The sequence below is a fragment of the Manduca sexta genome, unplaced genomic scaffold (genome assembly GCF_014839805.1).
Source record: "Manduca sexta isolate Smith_Timp_Sample1 unplaced genomic scaffold, JHU_Msex_v1.0 HiC_scaffold_2412, whole genome shotgun sequence".
In the NCBI taxonomy this organism is placed as follows: domain Eukaryota; kingdom Metazoa; phylum Arthropoda; class Insecta; order Lepidoptera; family Sphingidae; genus Manduca; species Manduca sexta.
In genome coordinates this window covers 1-23,429 of record NW_023593374.1, presented here as the reverse complement: position 1 = coordinate 23,429, position 23,429 = coordinate 1, and the positions used below count along the sequence as shown (strand labels likewise).

Sequence of the window (23,429 nt, the reverse complement as noted above, 5' to 3'; positions counted from 1 at the left end):
GCAGTAACTTTTAAAACTTAGAAAATAAATATAGAGGTTCGCCTCTTCAGCGACTTTTGAGCGGTCGCGACTCGACTCCGCCTACGCCGATGTGAAAGAATGGTGATTTTATATTTTCTAACTTGCTTTGGACAAAATAATTTATGAGCGGTTAAATTATTCAAAATATAGGTATATTGGCGCATATCGTGGCTCCAACCAAATTTCTACCAAAACAAAAAAATATCTTTACGGATTTTAATAATCCAAGAGGGCTCGAGAGTTTTAATTGGAAGGCATAAAGGATTGCGCTGTAAATTGGCACAAATTCATAAATAATGCAGGTAAATTCTAACATTTTATGATTAATTATTTTTCATATAAAAAAACAATATAACGTTACTTTTACACTTATATTACCGGGAAAGGTTAATTTATTATTCAAAGCCCTGAAATAGTACTGAAACTTATCTACAACATAAACAATAAGGTTTTATGAGAAAAAAACATGGGGTAATAATAAAATTACAGGTATGTTTAATATTTTAATTTTTACATAACACTTTACTAACTCCCAAAACACTTAACATAGTTTTTAAAATGCGTAAGTATTTACAAAGATAGCAAGTTAGATATCCTAAAATAGATGAATATAAATTTCACTTAATTATATACAACATAATGATCACAATTCCACATTATATCTAAAGTATGTCTAATGTTAATACAAAATAATATTAAAATAAATTTATAATAAATTAAGCCTCAAACAGACGAGGATAATAAGAATGAAATTATGTACATTTTTAGCGCAAATAAAAACGTCCTAATTAAACAATCTCTTTGTATTAGTCAGTCACATATTTTTCAGAAAAAGCGTATAAAGCAAGAAAAGCTAAAGTACTTATTGATGGTAACTTATTTAATAATTTATAGTAAAATCTTATTTCTTCTTATTTTACTTAAAGTGGCCTGTAGCATCCTGCCATAACGTGAGGTCGATGAATGGTAGGTGGTCGCAAGGCTCTACCTTATTGCTGCAAAAATAAGACACATTTTAAAAATGTTCCTGAACCCATAAGAAACACAGACGGTTTATATATCTACGCAATATGCAATGAAAGCACGAAATAGGAAATTCAACACTTGAATCTGCAACATCTGGGAATACCTCTATCCCACTGTCGAATTCACCGATCGAAGTCATAAAAGTCATTCAAGAGAACCTCACTGCCCATTGCCTTTGTAAAGAAGAACTTCTTGAATATAATGAAAATATTACTCAAAACATAGCAGATTAATACAGCTATATTCTTTTATAATCTTTGCCATTTACTTTAATAAGTATATTTGTTCTTCAAATAAATAATCAGACATGACATTATGTTGAAATGGTATTATTCTTTACAATATCCATGAGAGTGCCGTTGAGGATGCACGGATTTACACTTAAATGAATTAAGTAAATTAACTTTGAAGTGTCCCAGTCACTTTAAAAAGAACTGGTGGGTAAAAGCATTCAACCACGTGCAGCCGCCCACATTCTTATTCTACGTGAACTATATAAACATATCTTATCAAAATTCTAATCTTTAACTTAGAAATAACATTCCTAATTTTACAATATCTGGAAGAAACTTGACAGATTAAACGATGTTGACAGAAGTTATCTGGATGAAGTAAACTCACCCTTGTGACACTTGTTGGAAGGCTCGAGGTTGCATGGATCTAACGCCGTCACCGTTGTCGCAGAGCACTCGTGCCATCGAAGCGCCGTGTCGGATGGCTTCGAGCTGACCTGGTGTTTATATTATATTAATTATCACTGGAGTCATGGTTGACAGCGTACACATTGTCAAGTTTAATGTCTTACATTCAGTTCCCTAATACCACAATCATTAAATGTGTTCTCATTCTTTTATACGGACACAGGAAACTGTGACCACTGCATCGGATGATAAGTGAAAACAGATAAAGTATCGACTGACGGGAGATGTTTACCCTCGCCAGTCGATACAATTATGCTGGCCTATTTGAAACCGCATTTACCGTGTTTACGTGGGCCCTAATGGCCGCTTTGAACTTTGTGTACGGAGGTTGCTATCCGGGCGGATATAAATATTCTACTACCAACATTTCACTCAGATTGTTGATATAAGTTGGTAAAGAACACAAGCCAAGTTCTAAGAATAAAGCTGTTCTTTTTCCTATGAAGGCAATGCAAATGCATAGATGTAAATTGCCTTAAATACAAAGGCGTCTGATCACATTATTAGGCCTTTTCTACTACAATAGTATTCAAAATTCTCAGTAGAATTTATTATGTCCTCGATAAATGTAAATGCGCTTAAAAATAAAATGTAAATATTTAATTAGACATTTGTCAATTTAACAGTATAATCTAGAAAACAGTTATTTTTATTGGAACACCATTGAAACGTGTTGAAAATGTAAATATTTCAGCGTGTGTGTTTGATAACAAAGAATATACAGTATGTATTTTTAGTCGAGTGGCCTATTTAAACATAACGCACGTCATGGTGGCATGTAAATTTAAAATATACCCAAAGACAAATCATAAAAAGGCTCCCACCGTGTGGATACACTTGTGCTAATTTCTTGTTTGACATATTATCCTATCGGTCATTAGGTACTATAAATATGATGCGTCTTCCCTTTGTACTTCAAACCTGGTTTAAGAAAACAAACATACCAATGTGCTAAATAATCCATAAATAGGTCATATATTTGAAAGGAGAATTGATCGCTGAATATCCTCCTTAAACCGGTGTCGCGACTTACTTTACACATTGGATAGATTATAGCATCTCATGAGTTGTTATTGTAGCAAAATCTATAACAGCATACGAATATGTATGAACGTAGCACCGTGTTCTTCTACAATAAATTAGAGATTAAACTCAGCTAAGACACGATAAATCGCGGTTTTATTCCCGTATAAAATATAGAAACTAAAACCAATGTATTACTAAGGTAATCAGCTACATACCAAAAATTTTACTTACTTTTTTCCATTTAAAGCATTCGCAATTGTAACTCCAAAGCATCGCAAGTATCGTTTTAGTAGCGACGAGATATTTACAAAGGCTCATCAAAAACACTTAATAGGTCTTACTGGGAGTGAAAGCAGTGTCCGGATCAGCTCCATTCTCATAGAAGTATCTATCAGCAACACGCGTGCGGTAGAACTGTTCTGTAAGAATGCAGAGGTACGTGGGGCCCGCTTGCGCACCCGGCACGTTCCGCTCCAGCGAGCCCGCCACCACCAGCTCCACGTCTTCAGGCACCGCGTACAGGTTGCGGAGGACTTGTACGTTCTAGACAGTGCAATACATATTATAACATCACTCTTCTTCGCCTTTTCAGGGGAAGTAATGGATTCACCATGTCATCATTTCGCCAATTGACTTAGGTCTTTTGTGATAGGATAGCCTATTATCAGTTACCGAGAACAAAGCCAGTTTGATTGATATTGAGCACAATAGCTAAAAATCGCTTTACGACCCATTATTCGAAACTGAGACTTCACGGCATTTATACTATAACAATACCATCTAAGTATTCGATGAAAATATTGTTCAGACACACCTACATAATACAGTAATAGATTCGGCATTTGACTCTCACAAAATAACTTTATTTTTAGACTCTTATTATGAAGTTAATGTACAGTTTTTTGTTAAATATTCAGATACGCTTCTTAAATATTTCAATACATTTATTATGCTGCCAAATGGAGCATCAATGTTGCTACCGGTAAATATTTTAAAATGTATTCGTTGAAGTTCCAGATAGAACAAAACGCATACAACTGGCTATAGCTTTCAAGGCTTTAATCAGAATTCCCATGACAGTAAAAAATAATAAAATTTAATCAAGGCATCGACTTAAAAAATCATTGGACTTAACATTGGGAGATCATTTAATTTAAAGAGCAACGCGAGCAATAACCCTGCCATTGACATAGACAAGGTTGATGCCCCAATTTGTATATCAGAACTTTTTAGATTTAAAACTTTTGTAGTGTAATGGATTTTCGACCAATAAAAAAAACTTCAAACATGTTAGGCGTAAATAGAAATGGTTGTTATTATTTCTGTTTTAAAAAAATCTAAAATTGTTAATACTTGAATGCACTGAAAAAAACTAATTTAAAAAAATCTAGTTTAAGAGTCAAGAAATAAATTAGAATAAAACTTATTTACAATGTCGAATATTCCAAAACAACAATTTTATAAAACCAATTTTAAAAAAAATAAAAAATATCACATCTTTCAATAGGATTATAGGCAAATTTAAACTTTACCTCAGCTGAAATAAAGTCCAGCATATCTTCGAAGGTCTTCGGCACTGGCAGGCCACAAGCCGCGCGGGTCACTAAGTAACTACCAAGCCCATGATCTCGACCACGTTGAATATCCGTCGCACGCAAGTCTCCGCCGAACGTGTTGTTGCGCCTGATGGAAATATTTGAGCAACTTGATGACTTTGTGGTAATTAGTAGAGATCGTGGAGAGGCGCAAAAATGATCAGACCAGACCAAATTACGCACTGGATACAAAATCATCCGATGTGAAAATAATGGAAAAACCTTTTTATTACTAAAAGCAAAAATTGAGTTAAAAACTCAAACACAGGGCACAGAGCTAATTTGGTCTAGAAATTAAATCACCATCACGTCGATGGGCTAACCTGCAATTTAGGTAAGGAGAATTCAGTCAATAAAAAAATAAATGCCATAACCGCACTATCAAAATATTAAGACTCAGTAATATAGTGTCGTAAAATTAAGATTGGCCTATCTTATTATGACGACATCGATGTCTTTTGGTTTAGTTTAATTTTCAGTAAGCTTAAAAATTTAATTTAAATATTATTATTTTTAAAAAATAATGCTTCCTTTTACGAAAACATACTTTACAAAAGTATTTGTGTTGCCCCTGTAGAAGCGATTGCAACTTTACCATCACTCATTAGAATTTATATTACACCAAATCACTGTAAGAATTTGGTACAACTGCTTTCAATTTATCGCCAATAAACTGAACATAAGTTGTTACGCAATAATATAAATCTTTACAACCATGAATATAAAGCTGTCATAAAATTATTAATACGGATTCGAGACGGGTGACTATAAAACAAATTTGAAACAATCTAATATTAACGTATCATTGAATATTCATTACAGACTTTTAAGGCAACTTACTTTTTACTCCAGCGTTATTGCAAATAATAAAACAAATCCTTTAATTACACAATGCGGGTTGAGAGAGAAATGATTTAATTATAAATTGTCTTTAATACACCTTTACATTACCTTCCAAAAAAATCAAAAGTTAGTTTCAACAAAAAGGAGTCTGAATGAAATTAAAATTGAATAAATAACTTTTTTGTACGCTCGAAATTTATTAGTCCGTGCCATGTTCCGTTTTTGTAGCCTAACTCAGTAAATAAACCACGGGATCAATATGACGTTTAACATGAAACAGATAACATTAACTGTGAAACGAAGTCACGTTTGTTGCAAAACCGATACGATTTTAACTCTGCATACTAAAATGTAACCTTGAATAGGGTTGGGTAAAACAATTACAATAAAGCAGTGTTGCGCTGACTAAATCAAAGTGGTTGTAATACGTCTTGCAACCAAGTAATTCAATCTAAGACAAAAATATTAATTATTGTGTATGGGACATCACTAGTGTCATTATCATCACCACATTATCAAGAAACAAAAAATACGCCTACGAAATTCCTTTTCCTTGAAAACATTAGAAACACACACACACACACACATACACACATTACGCAATAACCCCCGAAGAGGTATGCATAGGCGCAACCAGGGCACCCACTTTTCGCCAAGTGTGTTCCGTACCATGATGTGATAGCCTATCGCCATATCGGGCACAAATTCTAGACTCCGGGCTGATACTGAGCAGAAAAATCCAAATTTAAATAAATTAAATTTCCGACCCGGGATTTGAATCCAGGATCTCAGATAGCGCTTCCGTACATATAGTCGAACTACGCCACCAAGGCTTTCTTTCATAATATGAAAGACATTAGACATGCAGAAATATGAATATTTAAACTAGAATTAGAAAATTGAAATGAAAAGATAGAAGCATGTTGTTATGAATGAATCAGAAACTTACTTGAAAAGGAACTGTGTCATCTCCGAGTCCCAGAACTGGTCGCTGAAGTCTTGTTCCTGGACAGTGAGACCGCGGAGTAGGTTGTCAAAAGAGTCGTTCACTTCTAGCAATAAAGGTCTGTTGAACCAGTCGCTCATGCGGACTGCGCCAACCAAAGCTCGGTTTTCGGCTATCAATCTATAAAAAAGAAATTATGTTACATTCGATATCGTCATAGCGTCCAGTTAAAAAAAAAACATATTAAACTCATGCTAATCTTCTTGTTAATTTCATTTCTTATCGACGTTTTATTTAAAAATCGACTATTTACTTACATTTTTTCCTCATAGTAACACAAAAACATTTTAATTATATTAACAAGATATTTGAAAATCCTTATTAACTACAGTGTTTACCATACTAAATAATTTATAGGCATTAATACTAGGGACTTACTTCAAATACCCTCGAATCAAAGTGTGGAAATGCCTGAAAGCTGCCGTGGCGTGCTCGTCCAAAATAGAAGGATCCACGCTGGGATTATAATCGTTGACATAGCCGTGAGCGCCCGGGTAGATCAACTTGTTTTTCACCATGTTTTCAAACCCTTTAACAAAACGGTGTAAGTCACAGATTTGTCCAACACGGAATAACAGTTCTAAAACATTAAGCATAAGATTATACAACACGTGCGTAAGACAGAGATGCTTGTCGCCTTTCAGTTAGAAAGAAAATAGAATTAAAACATTCGCGACTTCACTAAGGTCTATGGTATAGCATATCTCAGATACACAATGCATGGATTTGATTAAAAGTGTTACTTAATTAAAGTTGTTTAAGTAGGTACACGAAGTACATACAAACGGGACAAAATACTAAAGTTATAATCATTAACATATTAATAGACAATTCGTAATATAAACACACAATAAATAAATAACTAATATATTCGACATAACCATTGTTTAATATTATATTTAAACAATACAGATATTTAAACAATACCACATAAACCAAATATTTACTTACCCAATTTACATGTGAGGAAATAAATACATGCTAATATATAAAACTGAAGAGTTTGTTTGTTTGAAAGCGAAGCGCTAATTTCAGGAACTATTAAACCATATTGAATACTTTTAAAAAAAAGGGTGCTACATTACTCCGAAGTGCTATACGTTTTGCCTCGGGAAAATATTTATACCAAAAAAACTTGTTTTACGCTGGAGGAGCAGCAGGCAAACGCCAGTATTTTATTTACATAATATAATTTATTCTCAGCCAGGAATATACATATAAGGCAATACAAATATTTTTATTCCCTCTTGTTTTATTTTGGTTTCATCTAAAAGCAGCTTATAATTCGCAGAAGAAAGACATGTTATAATAACATCACTTAGGTATTTCTTACGAATTTTACCTTTTGCACAAGGTTCTGCGGGATTAGAATTCTATACTTCCCCAATAGATCTCATCGTACAATGGTAATAGTGATGATTAACATAATATTAAAATATTTTTAACTAGGTTTTGCTCGTGGCTTCGCCCGCGTAAAGGAGGTTTCCGGGATAAAAGTATCCACTATATATTTTCCCGGGATAGAAAGTAGCCAATAACTATCCCACGGTCTTAAACTATCTCCGTACCTAATTTCATAAAAATCCATTCAGTAGATTTTAAGCCAATCGAGAACATACAAACAGACAGAAAAGAGGACTTTGTTTTATAATATGTATAGATGCATATTATAAAACAAAGTCCGACAAGCATACCGCTTGCCTGATGTTTACCAATTCGACCCATAAACAAGAGAAATACCATACAGAACTGCGAATTACAGATTACTTTAAATGCTTAGCACTCCACGCTCGTCACCCTGAGATGTTAAGTCTAATAATGCCAAGTAATTACGATGGCTACAATGTCATTCAAACTGGAACACAACAGTGCATGCTCACTGTTGCTTGGCGGTAGAAAACGACATTGCGGAGGTATCTAAACACATGGGCCCTCTCATACGAGATACCTACCACTAGAACCATTACTAAGCATTATCAAATAACAGTTGAATTATCTAATAAGCTAATAAATTACCAGTCGAGTAGAAGTTTTCATCATCAACCGAAAGACTAACAAGTGTTAAAGAGTTTACGATCAAAGTCAGCCATAACTCGTTTATTTATATTAGTAAGAAAAAATGTGCTAAGTTATTTGCCGGTTATTATGTAGCATATCGTGTGTATTGCAAGCACTGTACACGGTCTTTTGAGACTGGCAAACAGCCCCGAAACCAGCTTAGAAAAGTCATGGTTACAAGGGCGCCTAATACACCAATCTATATTATAGGGAACAAAGAAGTACCTAGCATGCGGCGGCTTTTGTCGCGACGGTGATTGACATTATCGCTTGCTACATTAACAGGGAAAATAAATTCTAAGAATTCAACTGATTTTATTTCAAGTAATATTTCTTAACAAGAGAAAGAGCGAAATTCAATACAGTAGCTTGACAGAAAAATATGTCTTTTGTTCGTATATCGACATAAGTCTCCAGTCTAATACCTTACAAGAAGAAATTCAAGTTTTTACAATTGCAAATGCGACGGTAGTCCAATTTAAAAATAGTTTATCTCGCCCTACACAAGCATTGCTTGCTGTCATCGGGGGAATTGCATAGACAGAGCTCGACCCGTGAGCGTCTCCGCCGCCTGGTATGTTGTAAAATCCGTAGCACTGATTCTTTTGCTTTCGATTGTAAAAAATAATAAAATACTCTATTGTTGAATTATCTCTTAATAACGTATGGATGATGGTGGTTTTATTGAGCCATGTACCCCTTCTCTTAGACGTATAACTGACTTTATTAAACACCTGATAAACCAAAGATATATTATGCTATTTTGTAAGTGTCAGACCGGAGTCTGGAATTGCGCCTGGTTTACCGAAGCAATAGCCTCAACCACTATTATATGGGACCATATCTAGCAGAATTTTGGTATGAAAACGCCTTTCTCTACTTTTGAAAAGAACAAAAAAGCGTGATGCATGTATGTACCTATAACACTTACCAAGGAATATCGGCAAGTATTCATAATAGTTGATATGTTGAATTTCAGCGATGTGGATCCTCCTTGCTTCTTGGAACACAACCTCGTCGCTCCAGTGAGGGTTCAGTTGCTGCAGAGCATCGGCTATCCTGTTGTGTTCACGCAGTAGAATGATCTGGAGTACTGTTAACTGCGGGTTCTGATTGACTCTTATATCACCTAAAGATGAGAAAAAAAAATACTTTATAATAGCTGTCGAAAACAAAAATAATACGACCACGTATAAAAAAATTAAATATGGTTCATTCGGATTCTGCGAAAATTAAAGTTGTCAAAGTCTATGCGGGTCTGTTAAGGGAAAACCAAATTGTATACTGTCTCACAGCTAGCTGTATTATGGCCAGAGAATAATTTATCGTGTTGTATTAAGCACATAAGCTGAAGGCTTTATTCGTCAGATCGATATGATCAATTAGCATTTCTTTCGTCGAGTGATCGTAAAATATTAGGCGCCTGATTGAACATTTCCGAGCAAAATATACTACTTATGTGTTTGACGCTATTCTTGCGTTAGCCACCTAATCACTTATACGATGTGTAGCAGACCCTTAGAGTACTGAAAAAAACTTTCCTATTTTAAGAAAACGCTTCAGTTAAAAAGGTGATAGTGATTTTGTAACATTACTAATCATGAAACTACAGTATTTTTTTTAGAAGACCAGCTAAGACATATTATGCCCAAGCTGACGTTGGCAGATACAGTACTGCGCTTTCCTTCAGTGGAGTAATATAACCCACCTGTCAAATAACATGGTTCGTTGAGAGACTGCGCAGACTCGCAAGTAAGAGTGATGTTCGGGTCTTGGGGAGGCCATTCGCGTCCAGTTCTCAGTACGGTCAGCATACGCCCTCCGACGCCGGCGCGGATTGGTGCAGCTTGTCCTGCGCTACTGCCATATACCAGGGACAGATCCATGTACGCAGTCACCGTGGACAACTGTATCAAAATTACAATGTATTTATATAATTTACAAAAGGTCATAGCAACTATGCTGATAAAAAGAGTTCATTTTAGAGTTTACATTAAACGAACACATATATATGTAAAACAATTAATATAATTAAAATGTATATTATTTTATTCACTGTTGAATCGTCAGTAGATTTATATTTTAAAAACCTATAACAGATAATTTTTTTAATTCTTTCACTGATAAAATAACGCACTGCCCCTGAGACGGACAAATTGTATTGTATTTTGAATTGTATACTTTATTACAAAAAACTTTTACGCAAGCAAAACTAATATTAATTCATGACTACAAACAATTCTATTTGCTAGATGCGGTATATTCCTCGGGATGCCACAGTAGTTTCAAATGTGTATTGAGCTCACAACAAAGCCGTGATCAATAATCCAAAGATGGTATGGGAGCATTGTTCCGTATACAATGATCTGATAGCGATAAGGTGACCCCTTACTTTGTAAAATATATTGAATGACTGTACATAGTAAATTGTAGTCTACTGGCTACAGTGGGTAATTTCAAGATAAATGTTACACTGGTGTGTATGATTATAGCGAAGCATTACTAAATCCATACCGAATTATGTATGGCATATTATAATACATTTCATCCACAATTCGAATGGGAATTTTTTGTTCGCCAAATATTAAGTTGTGTTTGCGTGAACTCGAACGCCAAATATTAAGTTGTGTTGGCGTGAACTTTATACAAAATTTAAGTTGTGTTGAGTTTTATTCGTACATGTAAGAAAACAATAAGTTTTCTTAACTTGAAAAATATTCCAAATACGTGAGGCACGTACAGAATGTTGTGACATCGAGAATTCATTACGAAACATGCAATTTTTTTTTATTTGTATACGCAGTGTTGTGTACTCAGTGAATACGTACATAATATTTATTAAACGATCTTTTCTTGTCATGGATTTTTAACTCGCTGTTTAAAAGTAAAATGTCGTAAGGAAGCCATAAAATCTATTTTCAGAATGCGGGACTTTCCGCAATCGGAATAACAACTAGTGAAAGCAACCGGTTGATAATATCATGGTCAAGAACTAGTACGCGAGGATTCTCCGCAGTGAAAATAATACGCAATAAAATAAACCAGACCATGTATGTTGATTGTGCGGGGAATACCGATTTTGTTGTAGGTATCAATAACTGCCAATTTTATAAAGATACCCAAACCTAAATGAAATATCTATTGACCATAGCATGTATCTACGTAACCTTCAAATTCTAACTAACGGTATCATACTCTAAAGTATAAAATGTACTAATATAATATAATAATAATAATATCAGCCCTGTATATACTTGCCCACTGCTGAGCACGGGCCTCGTCTACTACTGAGAGGGATTAGGCCTTAGTCCACCACGCTGGCCTAGTGCGGATTGGTAGACTTCACACACTTTCGAAATTCCTATAGAGAACTTCTCAGATGTGCAGGTTTCCTCACGATGTTTTCCTTCACCGTTAAAGCGAACGATAAATTCACAAAGAATACACACATGTGTTTAGAAAAGTCAGAGGTGTGTGCCCTTGGGATTTGAACCTGCGGACATTCGTCTTGGCAATCCATTCTACACCCAACTAGGCTATCGACGCTTAAATGTACAAAACGAGTAATAAATTAAAAGTCGTCAATAATTTTTTGAAGTATTTGAACATTGGCTTAGTTCTTGTTCCGATGATCGGTCGACAAAAAAATTCACAACAAGAAAAGTACACAGTTATTTAATAAGAAGAAAATTATTAAATACCTAGAGTTCAGACTGCAGTCAACTATACGGAATGTTACAAAGAAGAGGTACCATTAATAACTCTGCGTAAACGTTGGTTGAGTTGTAAGTAATTAGGACAATCAGAAAAGAATTATTTTATTATCCATTATTTAAGGTAGCGATCCTAAAATTTTCATAATATAATGATATATGTACAAATCATTAGAATGTATTGAAACAGTTTTCCTTATACATATCCACTACGAAGGCACTTTGTAAATATTAACCAATTTTATGTTCCTTTTTTGTAATACAATTTAGAAGTTCAATAAATGAAAAACTATTATATTTACGGTTCTAACAGGCCGGCATAATTGTGTCGACTGCCGAGAGGTAAAATACGTGGTATTCAACTTTAATGATAAATAGCTAAAAACACTTAAAATGATTAAGTTTAATAATGACTAGCTTTTGCCCGCGGCTCCGCCCGCGTTATAAAGTTTTTCGGGCTAAAGTTTTCCGTTATAATAGTCACGCTATATGTTTTCCCGGGAGCCTATGTTCTTCCCAGGGTCTCAAACTGTCTCCATACCAAATTTTATCCTAATACGTTGGGTAGTTTTTAAGTTTAACACGTTCGGGCAGACCGATGCAGCGGGGGACTTTGTTATATGATATATTTTTGTAGAACTTTTAAGAGGAACAATCCCGTCATACAATATTGTTGCATAACTTTAACCGTTTACGCAGCGCACGCAACAGAAGCTCTCAAAACTAATAAATTGTCCCCGTTTTTGCATCATGTTTCATTACTGCTCCGCTCCTATTGGTCATAGCGTGATGATATATAACCTATAGCACTCCAGGAACAAAGGGCTATCCAACACAAAATTTTTTTCAGTTCGAACCGGTAGTTCCTGAGATTAGCGATTACTGCTCCGCTCCTATTGGGCATAGCGTGATGATATATATAGCCTATAGCATTCCAGGAACAAAGGGCTATCCAACACAAAATGAATTATTCAGTTCAAACTCCTAGTTTCTGAGATTAGCCGTTACTGCTCTGCTTCTATTGGTCATAGCGTGATGATATATAGCCTATAGCACTTCACGAACAAAGGGCTATCCAATACAAAATATTTTTTTTAGTTCGAACCGGTAGTTCCTGAGATTAGCCATTACTGCTCCGCTCCTATTGGGTATAGCGTGATGATATATAGCCTATAGCACTCCACGAACAAAGGGCTATCCAACGCAAACAGAATTTTTCAGTTCGGACCGGTAGTTCCTGAGATTAGGCATTACTGCTCCGCTCCTATTGGGTATAGCGTGATGATATATAGCCTATAGCACTCCACGAACATAGGGCTATCCAACGCAAAAAAGAATTTTTCAGTTTGGACCAGTAGTTCCTCAGATTAGCGCGTTCAAACAAACAAACAAACTCTTCAGCTTTATATAATAGTATAGATAAATGATACTTTTATTTAGCATCACTCTGTATAAAGGCAAAGATAATTTATCCCTACTGACGCGATAAATATTATTAATTCACTCGTGGACTGATATGGCATTGTGACCTTTATGGTTAACTAATATCGATGGCTCATTAAATTGTGCTCGACGAAGCGAATAGTCACAAGGCTTTTGACTCTGGTGCGACCATTGACCGTAATAAGGTTGCTTACGCACTGCAACTATGTTGACGTATATACTCACGCCTTTAATCCCCGAAAGGGTAGATAGATGCGCAACTGGTGGACCCAGTTTCCGCCGTATTCCGTCCCATGAGAATAGGGAGCAAGCCTATCGTCATACCGGACACAAATTCCAGACTCCGGTCTGACACCTAGAAAAACCTATTATTGCTATCCTTTTTAATTGTGTGCACGCTTTGTTTTTTAAAGTTGAAATTAGTTTTTCAACTTCCGCATTATGGGAATTTCACTAAGAATAGTGCAATTCCCATAATTCGGAAAGTGCTAGTAAGCAAACAACTCTATTAAATAAAAAAAACAACAATCATAACCGTTAGCATAATAATCATAACCAGTAGGTTGCGACAATACAATACATGTTATGTATTCATTAGAAAGCGAACTTTGCTATACAAATAATGAAAACATAATATTAATGCTTAAGGTGAAGAGATTTGCATAAACGTTAAGTGATGAGAGCGACAACCACATTATAGTACTTAGAAATAGGAAATATTCATTTCTAAGATCTTAACTAGATATTATTATGCTACGAAAGGTCACGGTACTATATGTCAGTAACTCATCTACTTCACACTTCATACATATTCATATACGCTTTATTGATTCATTCATCTCACTTATTAATATAAATGAGAAAGTTCGTGGTGATGTTTTTATGTTTGTTAGCTAATTGTGCATAACATTTGAATAGATTTGGTCCAAATTTGGCACACAGATAGACAAAATTCTTCTTTTGCAGGGGTTACTTTTTATCTAGTAAATACGTAATTCTAACGAGTTCTTTATTCCAGGAAGTAACCGTTATGTAGGTGAGGTTTCAAGCCAAAGCCAATTTTCCAAAAGTGTATGAATGGACATATATTTCGACTAGCATCATTCAAAACAACAACAATGCTCTATAGCTTTTTAATGATTTGTTCATAAACTCTATTGAAATAAATCCGGAAAATGGTTTTATTTCAATGTCTAACATTCGCGTAGTCATAAATAATCAAACTATTGCTTACTAATTACACTAATACCTTTTAAAAAAATATAAAAATGAATCTGTTATTCTTAGGTCCGCTCCAGATGTTACAAGATTCTTGATGTTAATATTAATGAGACAAAAATTCCCGCCATGAATAATAATGATTGGTTTCACATAAATTAATTAAGCTCTTAAATATTTCTATTTTATCACTTCCATTCCAAATGCATGTTAGACTATTGGCAAATAATTTGGTAATAATGTTGAATCAAAATCTAAAACTGTAAACATCTCGTGAATGATTTTTTTACGTCTTAATAAATCAATTAATTTATTTTACAAATATATTTATATTTACATATTATGTTTATTATTAGATGGTTTATTATATAACAAAGTATCTTAATATATTTAGTCGAATGACGTGCAAATTACATAAATTTCTAATATATTTACCGGTTCAGCAGGTGCATTGGGCGCGGTGCATCCTCTATCTCTGGTTGTAGTGGTCCGCACGAAGTTAAAGCACTGAGTCCCTTGAGAGGCGTGCACAGGGTCGTTTGGAGGTACGATGATGGGCGCACAGAAAGGATTGGTAGGCGCGTCAGCTGCAAGCTGCCCGTTGTCCGTACAGCACGTTATTTGATCCTTATCTAGAACAATAATTTGTGTATCAGAAAGCAAAGCAAGCCAATAGATGGTAGGCAATGATAAGTGATCAGTTATCACCCTAAGACTTTGAATGTTAGAGGAATCTGACGATTTAAGAAATGTAACAGAAATTTTGTTGACTAAGAATTGAAACAGAAAAGCAGACGTTATAATATATCAGTAGATTTCTGTACCTGCTAAAGATTTTTATAAAAAATGGATTTGAGTAAAATTTGCTCACTGTAAAATGAAAAAACTGACATTTCACATGATAATGATATAGGTGTATAGATACGCAAAGGTTCACCCGGTCTAGCCACTATCTGTGAAGTGTAAACCGAAGTAGGTAGAGCGCTGCGCTCGTTACTGCAGACGCTGATCTTTCATTTGCGTTGTGTAAATCTTGAGGTCACGTCTGGCGTAGCTATCGAGCGTTACTAAAACGTATTTGGAAAACATGGCTCCATCATTCCCTATTTTTGTCAATTCTCAGTTATCTATAAAATTTTCGGAATTATAATTATTTTCGCCTTCATCACCACACCTTGCTTCTTTTTTGGTTTTCGCAGAGAAAGTGATTTACCATTTTCACGCAGCACTCTTGGGCCGACTGGACGGATATGTTGGCTTCGTCAGCCTTACGACCCAGCGTTAATCCGGCTGTAGAGATGAAAAACGTCGGGCGACCACCGAGCCGAATCTTTAATATTATATACACCCTATGCAGGGCAATACGGATTAAAAATCCGCGGTTGCCATCTTGGGGGTATTACGGACGACTGCGGGCTTCTTCCGTCGGAAAGGTCTAGTTTTCGTCCGTAACCATCCTTGCGTGGTGCTGCATAACAAAGGGCCCTTCATCTTTTGTAAGGGCAAAGGGGCTTCTCCGAAGTCCCCATTCACCGAAAGACGTCCTCGGCGTTAACGGCAGCATGAGGCCTACCACGCTACCATCCAACGTAGGAGTCACATTGTACTAAGAGGTGCCGCCCCCTGTCTCCCCCACCGCCCCCTGCAGCCCGTCTCGACCCCCGATGGCACCTATTAGTCACCCCTTACGACAGGCAGGGGATATATTTTAAACATCTCCTACTTTGCATAAATCAGCAGCAACAGATCATTTGTGTCTACCCAAATTTTATGGTAAATTAAATCACAATAGCCAAGATGCTCATAAATCAATATTGCGGAAGCGGCGAAGCATTCAGATTTATTTCACGTCAGTTAAATTGTGTGAAAATTTTGCGACAAGATTTCTAAATACGTAGTAGGGAAATGGGTCTAAATTAGGGTTGCCACCTGTTCCGGTATACCATTATATGACACTAGTTTAGGATATCCGTCCTGTTCAATTGGTATTGGAAAGTGCGTGATATAAAAACTTCGGTTTTTCAATACACTTTAGTCACCGAATGTTTCAGATGCCTCGGTTTGACATCAGAAAAAGACCGGCGGCCAGATTCCAAGGCACTGTGGGGTCGTTCTGCGTAGATCGGATCGTCATTAGCTATTTTTTTTTATTATAGCTATTATTGTAAAATGTAGATAGATATTGTAACTTTAAATTTTCAGACGAATTACACCTCAGTCCGCAATGATCTTGAAGTTTGCAAACTTCAAAGGTCTTTGATACGTTAGAAGAAAATTAAAAAACAATGAACCACGATAAAATCCGACAACTAATTTTATTTCGCCGTCTCACATTCGCGTAAGTACAAGAAATTATTATTCAGGAAGTTTGGCAAACCCACCCTACCGGCATACGGATAAGAATTTCTCTTTATGAAACGTAAGAAAATTGGTTCCGTACAATACGCGACTCGCACACTACTCATTATCGGGCTTGTGTGTCATTGTGATATTAATATTTGATTTTTCATAATACTCGCAGCCGTTGAAATATATTTGAACATTATTTTAGCTAAAAAGCTTCATATGAAGTAAGTGTTAAAATATATGGATTATAGGTAGGTATACAAGGATCAATTTTCGCTTTGACATTAAAATTCTTTGGTAAATTTGGTGGAATACCTACTTACTTAAATGATATATCTTTGTAGATGTAATACAATGGTTATGCCCCAAAAGATTAGAACTTTCGCTTATAGGTAGACGTCATACATCTAACAAAGTAGTTAACGTGATAATGTAAACGTTATGGTAAACAGACTGAAGACTGGTGACCTTGTTTCGGATAATATAAACAATGATACGAAGCTTACTGATATAGAATGCGACAAACCAGAATTAACTTTTCAAGATGTAGGTATTACGTTTAATGAGAAATTATAAATATTAGTTCCAATATTTATATGGTCATATAAAAATTATGCACACTCATATTACGCCTTTACCCTGATGGAATAGGCAGAGATGTAAACAGTCCCCCATTTTTGCAAAGTTTTTTCCTATAATGCGGCGATAGCCTAGTTGGGTGTGGAACGGACTGCCAAGACGAATGTCCGCAGGTTCAAATCCCAAGGGCACACACCTCTGACTTTTCTAAAATCATGTGTGTATTCTTTGTGAATTTATCGTTTGCTTTAACGGTGAAGGAAAACATCGTGAGGAAACCTGCACATCTGAGAATGTCTTTATAGGAAGTTCGAAAGTGTGTGAAGTCTACCAATCCGCACTAGGCCAGAGTGGTGGACTAAGGCCTAATTCCTCTCAGTAGTAGAGGAGGCCCGTGCTCAGCAGTGGGCAAGTATATAATACAGGGCTGATATTATTATTATTATTGTTCCCAGGATGTGATAGGGGCGAACCTATAGTCATATCAGACAAAAACTTAGACTCCGTACTTATACTGAGCAAAAATTAAGGCAGTTGCACAAATTTATTAATACAGCTGTAATTTTAATTCCTTCATGTATGTCATCCTTCAGTATTTTATCTTATCAATTTCTTTATTGCCTTCTTTTCTTCCCAAGAAAATATAAAGCGGGACTTTTATCCCGAAAAACTCTTTCACACGGACGAAGCCGTGAAGAAAAGCTAGTGTAATATTAAATTTTACTATCCTACTCTAGTCATGTTATAATTGCGAAAGTTTGCAAACATGTTGGGTGTCTGGTTTTCCAATAATCTGAAACTGAATTCTATTCCAACTTTCCAATTATCTATATCATTTTCCAAAAAGAAACACCCATTTGCTCACTGAAGCATTTTTTTCGTCACTTGCGTTACTTCGTTGTATACCGCGTAACACTGGAACTTGGATCACTTTCTGTAGTTTTTAGGATACAATCTTCTATATTAAAGTGTTGTTCACCATATTTGTGTACGCAGTGTTACCCTAACACACACAGCGTCACGTCATTTTCACATTTAAGCAGTAGCTAGAAGTGTCCTCACTCATCAGCTACATTAAACTTCATGCTATATGACTCCCAGGTGATACTGAGTGAATAAATCCAATTGGCTTATTAGCCTCACTCAATCTGAGAAACGAACCCAAGGCAGCAAAACAGTCACTTCCCGTAGACAATACAACTTAAGTATACGTAAAAATACTCACGGGACTGCGCCACGCCAGCGGTCAAGGACATGTCGTGTGTTATTATCTGTCCCCACTGCTGGGCGTTCAAGTTCCACAGAGGATCGATGAGCTGCCTGTCAGGGAACAACCTTAAGCTGATCTCACGAGGATTTGGCAACGGTGCGCCTGTCACTGACCGGGGCCACGCGTTTATACCTGTAAGAAGAAATTACAATGAAAATCCAAATAAACTAATATAAAATATATTGTATAATGATGTTATCTCCCATGTTTAAAAAAGAAAGAAAGGTTTTTATTGTTGGAACAAACCCAATAAAAACAGGGTATTGCAGTTATAAAAATACCCCTACATTAACCGTTTTTAAAAATATAATTACAGACATAATACAAATATATTTCTTATAAATTTATTATAACCCGCAGTAAATTAGGTAATAGCCAAGTAAATGAAACTACGTTAGATTACCCGAAGGATTTGTCGGGGCAAAGGATAAAATATTTTTAATTAGCATGTTAAAATTGTTCACACCCCTTGAGGACTATACACGTGCGACTATCTTAACTGTTCAGTATAAGAACGAAGTATTAAAATATTGCAATTAAAGAAATTTCACAAGATATTCAAAGAAAGATTATTTTCTTTTGTGTTTAAACCGAATTAAATTGGAGGAAATAATGTAAACCGTAGATGGTAGGACTGCTCTATACCTAATTTTATCTGACTATTAATTAGTATTACTGTACCAAAGACTAAATAATGTATTCGCTGTGGCACGTCGCTTCATCAATAAGACCAACTGTTTCTTATAACCCACCCCACTTTTTCGTTTCCTTTAAGATAAACGTATTTTATTGAATAAAGCTTTTGCTTGCGGCTGCGTCCGAGTGATTATGTTTTTCCAGGATAAAAGTGGTTTATATCTCTCAGGAATAATTTTTGCTTTAAATTAAAAGCGGTATAATAGTTCCTGAGATTAGCGCGTTCAAATAAACAAACACTTAAACATTATATATTTCTTGAATATTAGTCTACTATTAACATTAATATATAACACTTCATTCTCTTATAAAATAATTAGAATAATATATATCTACCTGTACTTTTCAGATAAGAATATCATAATAGCTTACGTGAGCGACAGCATAAGGCGTAGGTATTTAGTATTCCATCCATTATTATTTTTCATTCAGTCCTATATGAAAAATAGGACATATAGGACTGAATGAAAAATTCCTAGGCCTAATCCCTCTCAGTAGTAGAGGAGGCCCGTGTCCAACAGTGGGACAGTATATAAAACAAGGCTGATATATTATTATAATATTTATATTAAATTTATTTCGTTGTGTATACTAAAGGCGTAAAGTAAAGGCTAATAATTATTTTTCAGAAATATTCATTACCATAAAAACTACTAAGAACGAAGTTCATTTAAATTCGTAAAATTATAATGTATTCCATAAAAAAAAAATTGTCAACCTTATGAAACATATTATTCAAAATGAATCTTATTCAAATACATTAATATTACAATATACACTGATTTTCTTTTACATTGCAATGCATCAATCTTTGAATGTGTAAATAAGTGTTTATATTCTGTGAAAATTCCATGTAGACATGTGCATGTCAAACAAGCATCTTTTGAGGCTGCGTTTTAATTTATGAATTTTAAATTGACTGTTACAATTCAAAGCGCTTTGCTCATTATACTTGTAGTTACTAAAATTTACAACGAGTAATATTAAAAACGAAAATGTTCGGTTTCCAAATCTAAATTCTAAGCATCAACGCATTCTTAAGTATTTATCCAATAAATAAGATAATATTTAACAATATTTTCGCTTTCTTGCTTCACGACATAAACGAAAATATCATTTTTTTTAAATAACGCGCGCAGAGACTGAAGTATTTTCTGTAAAAAAATCCTCAGGAATGATTGATTGGTATCGGAGAAAATACGTTTAGATTCACATTGAATCAAAATGAAACGCTCGCATTGATAATCCCTGCTTACGTTGTTGCGTCTTGGCTGAATACTATAAGAAAATTGGATATGTCGTATTACCATTTGTACTAAATATTTAAAGCTTATTATAGACCTATTAATTCCATAATATCGATTGCTTTAAATTCATGGTTATTAATCTGTTGTTTGTGTTTTCTATTATCTCGAGACATGAATATCCAGACCTTTGGGTGACTTTCATGGGCCTAAAACTAACACGCCTAGACATATTCAGTATACTAGAGTAGTTCATTCATATGATAATATTATCCGATCGTACTCGGTATTAATCCCCGTATACGTTTTAGTCTATCACGGCAGCCCATTTTGCTATAGCTACAATTAATGGATATAGAAATTTAAAGTAGAAGACGCATTCGTTCATTCGATCAGTTTTTGAGGGCTTCTAGATTATAACAAAACATTGTATTCAAGAGTAATCTATAAAACTCAAACTTCTACTCACCGTCAGCATAATTGTAAGGCACAAGTCTTCCATAAGGCGTCTGCGGCGTGCCCCCAAGCTGGGCGTAGTAGGTTATTACAAGATCCGTCTATGGAACGGTAGCGGGACTTGGTACAGAAGGGCCTGGTGAGCCCACACGTTTGGGTAGCCGGGTCCTGTCCAGAACCCAGACCTGGCGGCGGGTTGCTAAAACTGCATGAAATATTATTCATTAGTATTTGATAATTCCTTTGTTTGAGTACAGATATTTCTTGGAAACGTTTAACAGATAACTTAGATGGACTTTCTACCGTAATTAATAAACATTTCTTTGTTCGTAATGACTACACATTTTACGCAGAAGTGTTTCTTTATAAATTCGATGGGAACAACTAGAATCACAATGAAATCTTACTAATTACAAACAGTTATTTTCTAAACATTAGTCTTGAAAATAATTTATTACATAATCTCAAACCTCATATCGCGATCATTAATCTGTAGTATCACTTTTTGCTGTGGGCGCGATAGCTATTGCCAGCAAGTATATAACAAAGTGCATAAAACCATTATTTTATAATACATCACTCAATTACATACACTAGAGGGCGTAACAATAGAATACGCCACAAGTCTAAAATAAAAGCGCATAACGCGAGGCGGACAGCATTTGTCTCTATTTAAAGCTTTGTGTTCTAACAAACAAGCTTTTATAAGTTTAACAGACAAGCTTTTCTTTCCAACGTACTCTTTGTGTTGTTTCAGTAATTTCATATATAAATGTCAAGTTGGGTAAATAATCTATTCATAGGTAAGTACTTACGTTTAAGAAAAGGTTGCAAATAAAAATATTTTCAATATAGCCTGATACTTTCTAAATTGGGATGCGACGTCGTAAAATTGGATCGAGGTCACGCACCGAATATTTGAACGGAAAATGTCTACGTCAATAACTTCATTACGGAAATGTATAACAAGATTTATGAAACAGCAAAATAGGAAAATAACCTGTTGTGTGCTCCGGCAAGCAGTATTTGATCAGGATCTAAAACTGACCGCTGGGGACAGAATCAGTGCAATTTTACAACATACACATGCAGCATTCAATATTGATTAGCACGAAATATTGTGCGATTTTACATATACTATCTACGGACAAAATGTTAATATTTTCACCAATAAAATCAACTAGGAATAATCGAACATAGCGCGATTTATATAGTTGTACTACTGAATATACACTTACTATATCTCTAGGTACACTTGATTAACATTGAACAAAAACAAGTTCATAATTTTCAAAAATACAATATGTAGAGAACAGAAGTCTGAAGTTGTAAACAATGAATGTAGAAAACAAACTAGTAAATAACTTGTTTCAGAAAACAACATATTAAATATGAAATTCTTAAGATGATTTCTTATTTATCATGTTACACGTGTTTCTACAAAATAAATATATAAACTTCATCAACATAACACGTTACATTATTAAGATTGGGATTTATTTTAAAATAACAAGAATTTCCTGTTTTATCATAACGCAAAGTAAGAGCAAAGTTTTGGCGTGTCGTTCAAACATTTTGCAATGCTTTTACATTTGTGATAATAAGTGTTTTCGTAAACTCTCAGTACATCCATTATTTATGTTATGTTAATTACTATAGATACACACACACACACATTACGCTTTCATTCCTGAACGGGTATGCAGAGGCGCAATCAGGGCACCCACTTTTCGCCAAGTGTGTTCCGTCCCATAATGTGATAGAGAGCGAGCCTATCGCAATTCCAGACCCCGTGCTGATACTGAGCAGAAAAACCCAAATATCGCTTTGCCCGACTCGGGATTCGAACTCACGGACCTCAGAGCGCTGCCATACCGCGCATACAGTGCATCTACGCCACCGAGCAGTCCTATAGACACGCTTAGTACAAATATGTAAAACTTCCTTTTAAAATGTTTACATCAGTAATGAGATTGTTTACACATTTTTGTCCGTAAATAGCAGTGTCTAAGCTTAAGAAAAGTATCTGTGATTTTAGTATGATATTTATTATGTCCAAGTGCATTGCGACTACATAGTGCATCGCTAGTAAGTTACAACGATCAGTAAAATGTGTCCAGACATAATATAATACAAGTATGATATTTACACAAAAATCAAAACAATTTATAGAACTACGAGTTATCGT

General features: G+C 35.1%; 1 protein-coding gene across 1 annotated transcript; it reads right to left on the bottom strand.

Moving 5' to 3' along the window:
- Positions 1-935: 935 nt before the first annotated feature.
- On the bottom strand, positions 936-22,291 carry LOC115444735 (peroxidase; the record flags this gene model as incomplete). The annotated part of the gene is given in 13 exon segments (XM_037445994.1): positions 936-1,016; positions 1,669-1,777; positions 3,116-3,317; positions 4,307-4,457; positions 6,162-6,338; positions 6,597-6,747; positions 9,208-9,405; positions 9,985-10,183; positions 15,086-15,282; positions 18,801-18,977; positions 21,255-21,306; positions 21,308-21,446; positions 22,242-22,291. Coding segments are annotated over 13 exon segments (1,881 nt in total), but the record flags the coding sequence as incomplete, so codon positions are not given.
- Positions 22,292-23,429: the final 1,138 nt, after the last annotated feature.